Raw genomic sequence first — 14,315 nt, 5'->3', positions numbered from 1 at the left:
AAGACCTTCTCAGACAAACAAAAATCTGGGAATTTGGTACTACAAAATCCCCACTCCTAGTAGCATTACAAGGATCCTCAGGTTCTAAACCAACAGAGGAATGAACATGAGGAACTGAACAAGAAATTAAATAGAACCACAAAATGATGTACAAAATGTCTGTAATAGATTTCCACATATCAATAATCACCCTAAATGTTAATGGACTAAACTCACCAATAACAAGACACATGGATGGGCACTATGTAATGATCAAAGGGACAATACACCAGGAGGACATCATACTCAATAATACAGACTCATCAAATGAGGGAATGCCAAAATATATTACTGTATTACTATTGTCTCTGAAAACAAACAGTGGAGAAAATTACATATGAGGTAGGAGACTTCAACATCCCACTCAACAATAGACACAATGAGACAGAAAACAAACAAGGACACAATAGCCTAAACAAAGATAATAGACCACACAGGCCTAACAAACATTTATAGGACACTGCATCCCTAACAAACTGAATACACATTTTTCTCAAGTGCATACAGATCATTTTCCAGGATCAAGCACACACTGATCACAAGACAAATATCAACAAGTACATGAAGAAAGAACTCATACCACACATCATGTCTCTCCCCATAAAAGTATCAAAGTAGAAATCAACTACACAAGGAAAGGAAGGAGCTAGCCCAGTATGTGGAGACTGAGCAACATGAACAACTCTCCCATTATGTGGAGACCACTGGATTAAGAGAAAATCAAAGAAAAAATTAAAAAATACTGTGAGATGAAGGATAATGAGGACACAACCTTACAGAATATATGGAACATAACAAAAGTGGTATTAAGAGGAGAGTATATAGCAATACAGACCCAAATCAAGAAACAAGAACCCAAAGAAACAACCAAATCTTCTATTTTGAGGAATGAGAAAAAGAACAAAACCTAAAAGAACAAAACTGAAAAAAACCCAAAAGTCAGTAGAAGGAAATAATAAAAATTAAAATAGAAATAAATGAAACAGAATTTAAAAGGCAGTCCAAAAGATGAATGAAACCAAAAGGTGGTTTTCTGAAAAAATAAAATAGACCTATAACCAGGCTTATAAAGAAAGAGAGGGAGGGAAAACTCAAATAAATAGGATCATTCAGGATGAGAAATAACAACAAACACAGCAGAAATCCAGAGGATAATTAGAGATTACAATGAACATTTACATGCAAACAAGTTCAATAATCTAGATCAGGTGGACAAATTCTTAGAATTATACAACCACCCAAGGTTGAACAAAGAAGAAAAAGAATACTGAAACAAACCAATCACAAGTAAGGAAATGTGAACAGTAATGAAAACCTTCCCCAAAAACATAAGCCTAGGACCAGATAGCTTCATAAGCAAGTTCTACTAAAATTAAAATATGAAGTAATACCTATCCTGCTAAAATTCTTTCAAAAAAATGAGACAGAAGGAATACTATAAAATACATTTTTTGACACCAACATCACACTAATACCAAAACCAAATAAAGAGAAGAAAACTACAGACCGGCCCTCCCCTGGTGGCACAGCGGTTGAGCGCCGGGCTGCGAAGCTGCCCATGGCTTCTGCAGCGCCGGTTCTATCCCTGGCCGCCGGTGAGGATCCCACGTGGTGCGCAGACCTCTCCGGCAGCCCGCTGCTCCGCTCAGCAGTGTACTTCGTCATTCGTCAGTCCGTCTGTTCTGTTCCCCGCTCTGGCTCTGGTGAATTCTGTCACCCTCCTGCGATTCTGACTGTACCCAGTGCTTGTATAAAATAAATAAATAAATCTTTAAAAAAAAAAGAAAACTACAGACCAATCTCCCTAATGAACATGGATGCTAAAACCCTTAGCAAACCAAATCCATCAAAAGGATTATACACCACAACCAAGCAGGATTTATTCAGGGACACAAGGATGCTTCAACACCCAATATTCAAGCGATGTATTTCTTCACATCAACGAAAAGGAAAATAAAAATCATATGATCATAACAGATGCTGAGAAAGCACTGGTAAAGTTCAACATCCATTTATAATGAGGCCCTTGAGAAACTTGGGGTAAAAGGAATATATCTTAACATAATAAAGTCATATATGACAAACCTACAGCTAACATTTTCAATGGTGAAAAATTGAAAGCCTTTCCATTAAGATCTAGAATAAGACAAGGATATCCTCTCTCACCACTGCTTTTCAGTATAATACTGAAGTCATAGCTAAGGCAATCAGTCAAGAGAAAGAAAAGGAGTCCAAAATGGGAAAGAAGTAAAGCTATCATTATTTGCAAATGAATATATATGTGATATATATGGAGAACCCTAAAAAAATCCACAAACTAATTAAAACAACAAACCAATTCAGTAAAGTAGCAGGTTACAAAATCAATACAGAAAAATTAGTAGCCTCCCTATATGCAAACAATCATTTGGAAGAGGAAGAAATTAAGAAAATCATCCCATTAACAATTGTACAAAAAAAAAAAATGAAGTACCTGGGAATAATTCTAACAAAGGAGGTAAAAGATCTATACAAGGAAAATTATAAACATTGTTAAAAGAAATAGAAGACACAAAAAAATGGAAAGAAGATCCTGTTCATGGGGCCTCCCCGGTGGCGCAGCGGTTGAGCGCTGGGTTGCGAAGCTGCCCGCAGCCTCTGCGGTGCCGGTTCGATCCCCGGCTGCTCCCCGGCCACCGGAGGAGGGTCCCGCATGGTGCGCAGACCTCTCCTGCCTCCGGCTGCTCCCCTCAGCAGTGTACTTCGGTCCTTCTGCCTGCTCTGCTCCCTGCTCTGGCTCTGGTGAATTCTCTCACCCTCCCGCGCTTCTGACTGTACCCGGTGCTTGTATAAATAAATAAATCTTTAAAAAAAAAAAAAAAAAAGAAGATCCTGTTCATGGATCAGAAAAATCAGTATTATCAAAATGGCCATTCTACCCAATGCAATTTACATATTCAATGCAATTACAATAAAAATCTCAATGACATTCTTCAAAGAAATAGAACATTGGTGAAATTCATACAAAATCACAAGAAATCCTGAATAGCCAAAGCTCTTTGAACTGAAAAAGAATGCAGGTATTACACTCCCAGACTTCATATTATACTACAAAGTCATAACAATAAAAACAGCCTGGGCTCCCCAGCCATCGGAGGAGGGTCCCACATGGCGCTCAGACCTCTCCTGCCGCCCGCTGCTCCCCTCAGCAGTGTACTTCGGTCCTTCTGCCTGCTCTGCTCCCCGCTCTGGCTCTGGTGAATTCTCTCACCCTCCTGCGCTTCTGACTGTACCCAGTGCATGTATAAACAAACAAACAAACAAATAAAAATACATGCCTCTTTAAAAAAATTAAAATAAAAAAAATAATAAAAACAGCCTGGTACAGGATCAAAAAACAGACCAATGGAATCAAATTGAAAATCCAGAAACAAAACCACGCATATATGGTCAAGTAATCAATGACAAGGGCATAAAGAATATACAATGGAACAAGGAAGTCTGTTCAATAAATAGTGTTGGGTAAACTGAACTGTCACATGCAAAAGAATGAAACTAGACTACTATCTAACACCATACACAAAAATCAACTCAAAATGGATAAAAGACTTGAATGTAAGACTCGAAACCATAAAATGTATAGAAGAAAACATAGGCCAAACACTCCATGACATAAACTTCAGAAATACCTTTCAGGACTCATCTCCAGAAGCAAGGAAAACAAATGAGAATATAAATAGCTGGGGCTACATCGAACTAAAAAGTTTCTATACAGCAAAAGAGACAGTAACTAAAACAGAGACACCCTTCTAAATGGGAGAAAACATATGCACACCATAAATCTGATAAAGGACTGATATCAAAGATCTACAACTCAACGAAAGCAAACAACCTAGTCAAAAAATGGGCGGAAGAGCTAAAGACACTTCTGGAAAGAGGAAATGCAAATGGCCAACAGACCTATGAAAAAATGCTCAACATCACTTACAATCAGAGAAATGCAAATCAAACCCACTACGAGATACCACCTCACACCTGTGAGAATGGCCCATATTAAAACTGACAACAACAAATGCTGGCAAGAACATGGGGAAAAAGGAGCCCTCTTACATTGCTGGTGGGAATGTAAACTGCTTCAGCCACTATGTAAAGCTGTGTGGAGGTGCCTCAGAACACTAAAAATGGATTTATCATATGATCCAGTGATTCCATGCCTAGGAACCTACCTAAAGACACAAAACCACTAATTCAAAAGGAAACCTACACTCCTCTGACCACTGCAGCACTATTTACAATAGTCAAGATATAAAAACAACCTAAATGTCCCAAAACAGATGACTGGATCAAGAATTTCTGGTATATATACACAATGGAATACTATTTGGTGATCAAAAAGATAAACATGGATAAACATGCAGCAACATGCCTGGAGCTGGAACAGATTATGCTAAACAAAATAAGTCAGAAGGGAGAAGATAAATATCAGATGTTTTCACTTATATGTGGAATATAAAGAAACCAAAGAGTTAGGAAAAAGACAAAACTTGCAAGCTGACCATAGATCTGAGGCTAAGAGCAGGGGAGGGGTAGGGAGAGAGTCAAAACAGGGGAGGGGAGAGCACAAGGGACTGTGGTGATGGATCACGGATCTATGGTGGTGGGAAAACTATGGGGATTTCACCTGAGGAGAGAAATCAAATACTGTCCAAAAATTAACCACAGTGTAAAAAATAAATCAATTTAAAAAATTCCCAAACTAATAAATCTTACAAATATCATTACACCTCTCCTAGGTCTCTGCAACTCTCATCTTGGCCTTGGCTATTTCCATAGACACTGCCTTCTCTTCATTCACAAACAAGGCTCATTTAATCTCATGACACTTACAATATTCAAATCATATTTTTGTATGTGGGTTAAAGAAACACCTTAATTTACTTATCAGCTGTCATGACATTATTTGTGAGGTAAAGTGTGCCCCATATTCCAAATGAGTACATACTTGAGCTTTTCCAGTGGTGATCACCTCTTAAAAGAACCTGAGTAGTGTGTGGCACACAGTTTGGCAGGAACAAATCTTAAACATGAATGAATTTTAAACTGTAATGCTAAAATAAAATCTTCATTGTATTCAGACAAAAAAATTCTACTTTAAATTATGTTATGCAAACAAGCCACAGCCTCTAAAACTAAGCTTTTGTTTACTGAAGAAGGAAAACAGACTGGGAAGTATATATTTATAAATTTGTGCATTGGAAAGAGTAATGATTTTGTTATAGGAAAAAATGTTAGAACATCAACTACAAGGTTTTCTTCAAAAGTCTAAGTAATTGGGCCTCCCTTGTGGCATAGCGGTTGAGCGCTGGGCTGCAAAGCTGCCCACAGCCTCTGCAGCGCCGGTTCGATCCACGGCCACCGGCGAGGGTCCTACATGGCGCGCAGACCTCTTCTGCCACGCCCGCTGCTCCCCTCAGGAGTGTACCTCATCAGTCTGCCTGTTCTGCTCCCTGCTCTGGCTCTGGTGAATTCTCTCACCCTCCCACTCTTCTGACTGTACCAGTGCTTGTATAAATAAATAAATAAATCTTAAAAAAAAAAAAGTCTAAGTAATCTACAATGTATGTGACATATAATTCAGTCCAACATAAGCACAATTATAAAATTATTTCTGTATCAGTCAGGTACAGATTATAATATTCTGCAGAAATCAACAACCTGCCCCAAAGCAAAGGTTTATTTCTCACTACCTATTCTTCTTCACTCTACCTGTCTTTACTCCACCTATCATTCTCACTAAAAGACTTTGGCAAAGCAACTGATATCTGCAACATGATAGCAAAGAGAAAGATGAATCACATGCTGGCTCTTAAAGCTTCTGCTAGGTCATTTCTGCTTATATTTCACTGGTCAGAAACAGTCATATGACACACAACTTCAACAGGGCAGGGATTTACAATCTTAGTGTATCTGGTGAACACTAATTACCACTTTTACTTTATAAAAGACATCTGGAATCAGATAGACATAAGGTGAAATCCTAGTTTTACCTCTTAGAAATATAATTTCCACATCTATAAAACAAAAATAGTATTAATAACTACTTATAGTATCAGAGAGATTAAATGATTATATATAATACAAGATCAGATGCTTAAGCAGAATTATTGGCCTTGATTCATTCACTCAATAAATATTTGGGGGGCATCTCCCAAGCACTATACTGGAGTTAAAAAATCAAAAACAGGGCCTCCCCGGTGGCGCAGCGGTTGAGCGCTGGGTTGCGAAGCTGCCCGCAGCCTCCGTGGCACCGGTTCGATCCCCGGCTGCTCCCCGGCCACCAGAGGAGGGTCCCACATGGCGCGCAGACCTCTCCTGCCGCCCGCTGCTCCCCTCAGCAGCGTACTTCGGTCCTTCTGCCTGCTCTGCTCCCCGCTCTGGCTCTGGTGAATTCTCTCACCCTCCCGCGCTTCTGACTGTACCCAGTGCTTGTATGTATAAATAAATAAATCTTAAAAAAAAAATCAAAAACAAATGGAGAGCAATATTGAAACTTACCTGAGCAGACCAATTTAATCATACAATCAAAGCTTAACTTTGCTTATTTTGCAAGACTAACCTCTGGGATCATTTCTTTCTTATGCCTTTGGAGATCATAAGCAAACCACTCCTAAGGTTGATATGTGGTAGTCAATGGCCGATTGCCTATCATTTAAAAAAATTACAACATTATAACCGATCACTATGGAAAAAAACTCACTGGCTCATTATGTAAGCTGCTTTATAACATATATGCCTGAGTCTCATTCTGTGTTTTGGTTTGAGTGCTCCTGGTTTGTAAACTTTTTGGTGGGTGCATGATAAACTTTTACTGATTACCACTTTGGTGATTCACTGATTTTACTTGTTATTTCTAAATTCTTGATGCTAGTATTTGTACACTAAGTAAGTCTGGTTTTTCTGTTGCCATTGTTATTTGAAAAGGCCTTTTGAGTTCCAAGCAGGGAGCCCTAGAAAGGCCTTCATTTTTTTGTCATCTCCAAATTCGGAAGTGTGGCAGAATTCTAGTTCTCCAATACCCTGTTACTTGTGTGGTAATGGAACCCCTGGTTTTCAGCTGGATCTCATGGAATACAAACTACATACACCTGCAGTACAGCAGCTAGAATGACCACAGGGCCAAGATCTGACTACTGTGCTTTAGAAGGAAGCGTTTTATGGCGAATTAGAGGAAACTTCCTTAAGAGACTATAGGTCCACTTCATCCCTTCCTCTACTCAAGCCACTGGAATATCAATTCCATCTTGAACTGTGTGCTCAAGGTCATGCATGGCAGAGAAACAAAGAAGGGTGCTCAGTTCCTGACACTGTGCCCTATCATACCAGCCCTGTACGTTCAGAAGGAAAATAAACTTTCCTCATATTTAATACATTGTTATTTTGTATTTTCTGTCAGAGTCTTAATCCTAATACAAAATATAACCTAATAACTCTCCCCAAAAGCAAATTCCATGAAAAGACAAGTTTTGATTGATATCCCTACATCTTCATAAGGGAAAACAGCCTTGCAGGAAGCAGCAGTGTACAGTAGCAGCAGGGCTGGCTGGAAGGAGAGACCTGAGTTTTAGAATCAGTTCTTCCACTTCCTAAGTAACCTGCCCTCAATTTCCTGTCTATAAAATAGTAATCAGATCTAAAGTGTGGAAAAATCAAATGGGAAGGGATCCATGGAGAATACTGTATAAATTGGAAAATGCTATATAATATCAGTATTACTTTATCATTGTTCCCCTTCCCCACTCTTCCTTCAGAATTGGGACGGGAGGATAGACTTCAGTACATAAGAAGCAGTACACAGAGAGCCCCGAGATTCTGATTCTCCTTAGGTCTAGCAGAGGAACCACGAATATGCATTTTCAACAAGCACCCTAAGGGACACTGATGAAAGCAGTCTGCAGAACAGAACTTAAACAGGTCTTACCTAGTCTTATAATCCTGTGCTCAAGTGTTCCAATTGTAGAAGATTGTGATGAAACATGAGGACAATTCCACAATGTAGTGCCAGCAAGCACAGAGCAGGTTTTCTATCGATTTGGATAGACAGATAATGGAATCCCGGAGCTCTCAGTGGCTTTTTCAGGTTTTAACGCACTTTCTACACCACCGTTGTGGGGCAACCCCACAGGCTGGCAAGGCAGGGAGACCAGGGGGCCAGGAGGCTGAGAGGCCTCCCAGCCTCTGGCTAATCTGTACGCTTTTTTGGGCTCTCTGGCATTCTCTTGTGGCCTCACCCTCTTGTAGCCATCCCACCACTGCGTCCTGTCTGAGTGATACTGCCCTTACATCCCTGGCCTCCAGACTCAGGTGTGCACACTCACGCATGCCCGTGCCATACTCCAGGTGTCCACAATCAGGCATGCGCACTCCACACCCACACTCCCAAGAGCCTTCGGCATTCAAGGCCACAGGTGATAGCCACAGAGATGTAAATGCAATGGTGTAAAAGCCTGACTATCTTTATTTACCTTACACATAGCCTCTCCAGTGCCTAACTGAATGCCAAGTACCCTAAATATTTTAATAATATTTTGGTGAATTGATGAACTGAAGTGGAAAAAAGAGAGTAAAACGGAATCAAACTTCCACTTTGGGCCAACAAAGGAACAAGGACTGAGTTCACCCTCTTAACTGAGAAAAACTAAAAAACTGAACCAATTATAGGAAACAACAGTTTTCAAGACACCGCCTACCTGGTAGTAAAAGACATGATTCCTGAGAAACAACAGGAAACAAGAGCCAAAGTGGGGGAAGCCTTACCTTTGCCCCACACAGAGAAAGTTTCTGGGCCAAAGGGCAAGGAAGGGGAGTCCACGTAGACCTGGTGACATGTTGCTGAGTTGCAAGTCCAGAGATGTCAGTGTGACGAGAGTTTACAGAAAAGAACACCAAAGAGTACACACACAACTCTGAAACCCAGAGACTCCTTAAATCCTCAGGATCCTGATCAGCATGCACGTGTGCACAAACTACTGTAACCTTGGTGAAGAAGCACCTGAAAGGATTTAAGGGAACAAGCCAAAGAGCTCACAAAGGGCCGGGACCAGTCCTCATAATTTGCAGGGTAATGGGAGAGTACTCTAAAGAGCTTTGCCTCAGGAATGGGAAAAAAATTAGGCCTAGATCAAAATGTTGGTCTGTTTCCACCTGACAAAGTTTAAAAGCAAAATTTGAAAAGATCAAACGGTTTCCAGATTATTTATCACCAAAAAAAAAAAGCTTAAGAATATTTATAGGAAAACAAAAATATCCTGTACCTGACAGGCTAAAATTCATAACATCAGAGATCCATAAAAAATTACCAGGCATGCAAAGAAGAACTATTATTTTTAAAAATAATTTTCTTGCAGTTTTACTGAATCTTAAATTTTCCTAAAAAAAAAAACTGTCATTTTTATCATTTTCACCCTGTGCATTAATCTCAAAATTCCTCATCCACATAATTGCACTGCTGTTCCCCATATGAAATATTAACACTTCTAAGACAAACAGCATAGTGAATAAAAACACAAGCTCTAGAGACAGATAAACCAAAAATCTAAGTTTGAATTCTTCTCAACTTACTTCTGTGACTGTGGGCAAGCAACTGAACTACTCTGAATTTTATTTATTTATAAAATGAGTATAGTAGGGTTGCTGAGAAATATCCCAAATTAAACACAATAAATAACAGCTATCATTTCATAGTTAACAGGTTATCCTAAGAAAAGTTACATTCAAACATTTACTGAACACTTGTCACATCTTGGTAATATGTAGGTACCAGGAAAACAAAAAACACTATTAAAAGGACCCAAAGAGTATCTTATATTGAATCCCCATTTAAAAGTTCCTTTAAAGTACAAACTTTATATTCTATTTCTTAATTTCTAAGTAGGGCAATTATTTTAAGTTCTGCCTATAAAAGTTAAAGGATGATTTTTTTTTTTCTCTTTGAAAGGGAAAAAAAATAAGAACTTGTCAGCTTCAACCAATTAGGACATACCTGAGAAATCCTTGGAATCTGAAAAACATGATAAAACTTTAATTTAAAAGCAACCTGCAATTAACATCACCTTTCAAAATTATTCTTAAATTAGTAGACTAAATTATATCCAGACATAAAATACATAAAATGGACCAATCTGTTATTATGATAATCTTTTCAGAAAGGCTTGGCTAACAGATGTAAGGAATTAAAATCAAGTTCAAGTTTGTATTTCATTTGCTCATTCCACTTAAAGGACAGATGGTTTAAAAATTAACCCTATTAATAAAACGTTTGCATATTCATTATGAATCTGATTGCTTTACCTCATACTCCTTAAATTCATTTTTTTAACTTTACTATATGGCTGCCCAACTCTTTCAAGGTCTTCTGAAGCCTTGCCTCTCAAAGTGTGGTTCTAGAATCAAAAGCATCAGCATCACCTGGAAGCTTATTAAAATTCGAGACTTGCATTCCCCACACCTGACCCACTGAGTCAGAATTTGCATTAAAAAAATCCAAGTGATTTCTATGCACTTTGAACTCTGAGCAGCATAATTCTAAACCACTTTTTTTTTCCTTCACCTTTCTTTTTTTACAGAGTTACAAAAAAGTTTTTGTTTTTTTTTACTTCCAAATTATGGCTTGGTTACCTCCAGATGCTGACTTTTAACAAGAACAATCAGGCAAATAAATCAAATCAATATACATATGTGTTAGAGATTCTATATGTAATATTTATGTCTCAGACTTGACCTTTCCTCATTACTAGGACTTCAAGTCTTACATGTCTTGTACTATTCAAATTTTCTTTTAAGTTGACATTTTTTTTCCTTAGCATGTGGCCAAATGAAAGTATTTTGTGCAATTAAACTACTATAGAGAACAGTACCAGGATGTCAGTCTTCCCATAATTTCGGAAAAAAACTCAAAATAGGTTCAACCAAGGTTGAACTTGAAAGTTCCCTAGAGGGGAAAAAAAAAAAGGCCAGAATGGCTCTCTCCTCCATATAATATATTTTTATGCTTTACCTAACATTTTTTTTTATACTGCAGGTACTTTATATTTTTAAAATAAGAAATTCACACAGACTTAGTACAGTTCTTTATATGGATCATTTTCTATTACTATTACACAATAGTTACAGAGCACATAAAATAGAACAAATTTTATTTTCTCTTTCGTTCCCCACCCCCCTACCCCCAAAAAATGACAGACCTAGAGGCTGAAACTGATCACAGCAGGCAGGATAGTTCGGCATGGATTCAAAGGAAGGTACAAATGTTCAGTTTTCAAAAGCACTGCAAAAGCTAACCTCATCTCTTGTCACTGTAGCATGGCTTTATGCCAAACTTTTGAAAACTTGAAAAATATAGTTCCTTATAAGCAATTATGAAGAGCTTTGCAAATAGAAGGAGGAAAAATTGTAATAACAATCTCCTTACATTGGTCAAAGTCAATGGACTCTGGGTTTTGGGACAAGAATCTAAGGGTTATCCAACTGCATCTGAGTCAATGTGGCCAATAAATATGCCTTAGGAGAAAGGGTTTTAAAGATGTTAAGAGAAGCTACCAACAGGTCTGCTGGGCACTCTCAAAAATTAAATGTCCTCAAACATCCCAGTTTTTATTTTATAAGATCATATTCTAGGTTAGTCATCCTTCTCTTTAACTCTTTATTTATTCCATATTGCATTTGCAGCCTATATAATTTCTCAGGATACCGTGTTCCACAAGAATATAACTAGGTATTTAAAGCCTTTTTTTACGGTCTTCAGTATACAGGTATCAAGTTTTAAGTAGTGTCCCCAGCTATAATAATCTAGAATTTGGTGAACAATTCATCATGCCCCATCTTTACTCACATTCAGTCAACTCTTGGAATTGTGCACACTGGCTCCACTTCCTCCACTACCAGTCACTTTCCAGCCCTCTCTTATCTGGTTCCATCCCTCTTCACTCCACTGAAACTACTCTTGGTAAAGATCACAAGGCCCTCCATGTTGCTAAATCCAACAGACACCCCTTAGTCATTGTTTTTCTTCACTTTGCAGCATCGTTTAATGCAGTTTTCTCCTTCTTGAAATAATTTTCTGTAGCTTTGATGGAACCTTCTTTCTCCAGAGTCCCTCCCAACTTTCTGTCCATTGTCAGTCTTCCTTAGAGACTCTGTCTCCTCTACCTGACCGACAAATGTTAGACTATCTTGGGGCCTGGAATCTCACGTAATCTTATTACATGCTGACACACTTAGATGCTGACAACACATATCTACAGCCCAGATCTTTCTTCTGAGTCTAGACCAGTGTACCAAATTATCTATCCAACATTTCCACATGAATGCTTCAGAAACATAAATTCAATACTTCCAAAACTGAAGTCTTGGATCTTTCCGTTGCTGTTTCTTCAACATTTCCCATTCCCTAAGGATCAACCCAGTTGTTGCTGCTAGAAACTCAGAAGCTCTTTGCTCTCACCACTCATTCAATCAGTTTCTCTTTTGATCTCCAAAATACATCCAGTTTCCCCTTTTCTACTGCTATCCCTGCCTCCCTACCTTCCGTTTTAAGTCATAACCTCTTACCTAGCATATTGCAATAGCGTTCTAAGTGATTATTTTATTTTAATCTACTCCTATTCCCTTCCAATTCTGTTTCCACACGTCAGCCAGAGTGAGCTTTCAAAGGTGAAACCTCCTAAGAAAAACCCATCAGTAGCTTGCTGTTGGTTTTAGGATATTGTTCACAAGGCATCTGCCTAGCTCTCCAGACAACCTCATCTCATTTTATCATTCCCCTTGTTCTCTCAGTATCAGCCTTACTTTTTTTCTCTGTAAATCACTTGTGTTAAGGTTTTTCTAAGTACCCCACCTGGAATATTTCTTCCCTTTCTTCTACTTTTCTCCTACCCCTGCTGCCCAAACCACACCAAAACACACAGGCACATGCATAATCCAAAACTACACCCAATATAGTCAAATCAGACCAAAAGAATGGACAAGTCATGGTATTTAAAATATCAGCAGGACAAAAAAATATAATAATGATGGCAAACCCTTACATAACTTTATACAGACATTTTGAGGTTATCTTATTCAATGTTCACAACAATCATATGAAGTAGGTATTATTATTACATCTCTTTGTAAGATAAAGTGAATAAGGTACAGATAGAAGATAAGTTAACCAAGATCACAGAAATCCAGCAGCAAAGCTAGGATTCAAATTTAGTACTTCTGTGTATTTGCCTGGGTGCCTGTAAGCATGACAATCGGTTATGACGCCATCGTCTTTTCACAGGAGGAATGTGGAAGTGATTTATATAATTATGTTGTTATCTGGATACAAACTATGTCTTCCACCAGACTAAAACCATAAATGTGGGGAGAGACTACTTACAACTGCTCACTGATACATCCCCAGCACACCTAGATAATTGATGCTCAATAAATATTCGTTGGATATATGAATGGTTACTATCCCCCTGCGTAATTATTTTGAGAATGTTCTGGGTTCCAATCGTGCCTTATATTACTGTTACAGGGCAACTCCGATATGAAATGGGTTGTCTGACATGTTTCCTATGCTGCTGTCGGCCAGCTCTGCCCTCACCATGCCGGTCAATGCCCATGTCCTCTCCTCTGTCCATGTGCTGGCCGAAGTCTTCCTTCCCTGGCGGGTGGAAGGGCCTCCGCTCTCTTTGCCCTCAGGCCTTACCTTCCAAGTCGGGGAAGAGGCTGTCCCCGCTCCCTGATCTGGCCTAGGCGGCTCTCCGGTGCCCAAGGGCATGAAGCGCCCATACCTCTGTAGCGGCCACTGGGCAGCAGCTCCTCCCGTGACCCCCAGAAGCACCTGCTCCTTTCCCGCCTCCGCCATGTTGGGCGTCTCGACGTGTGCTGCCCTGCGCAGTGACCAATTGGCGCAGGCCACCAATCAGGAAGCGAGGAGGCGTAGACCCGCCCACCCCTGGAGTGGAAGCCAATCAGAAGCCCCAAGACTCCTGCTGGGCAGTGGGCGTTGTTCTTGGCCTAGGGCACGTTTGCTGCCACGAGGGGAAAGCCAGGAAAGTAACTTACACCTTGCAGTGGGGCAGTAACGTTGATAAACGGCAGTTGGACTGGAATCTGCAGTCTTCTGCCCTCCCACCCCCTTACCGCAAACACTCCATGTCTTCTTCGGGTATCTCCGACAGCAGCATTTTCCGAAACTGACCTTTGCTGGGACAAGTGTATCTGCTTCCCTACAATAGCCTTTCATATGACAATGATCTTCCCCA

At 39.4% G+C, this 14,315-nt stretch overlaps 1 protein-coding gene across 3 annotated transcripts in view; it reads right to left on the bottom strand.

The window, feature by feature from the left end:
• REC114 (REC114 meiotic recombination protein) overlaps window positions 1-13,935 on the bottom strand; it is an 81,229-nt gene extending 67,294 nt beyond the window's left edge. For all 3 annotated transcript variants that reach the window (XM_037502901.2, XM_037502899.1, XM_037502900.1), the window contains exon 1: window positions 13,757-13,935. In XM_037502901.2, coding sequence (XP_037358798.1) covers window positions 13,757-13,915 — 159 coding nt within the window. In that variant the 5' untranslated portion in view covers window positions 13,916-13,935. The remainder of the gene's footprint in view (window positions 1-13,756) is intronic.
• Window positions 13,936-14,315: the final 380 nt, after the last annotated feature.

Source organism: Talpa occidentalis, unplaced genomic scaffold (genome assembly GCF_014898055.3).
Source record: "Talpa occidentalis isolate TD23 unplaced genomic scaffold, MPIMG_talOcc4v2.1 talOcc4.11, whole genome shotgun sequence".
Classification (NCBI taxonomy): domain Eukaryota; kingdom Metazoa; phylum Chordata; class Mammalia; order Eulipotyphla; family Talpidae; genus Talpa; species Talpa occidentalis.
The sequence above is the reverse complement of the archived record's forward strand: the minus strand, read 5'-3'. Positions and strand labels throughout refer to the sequence as shown.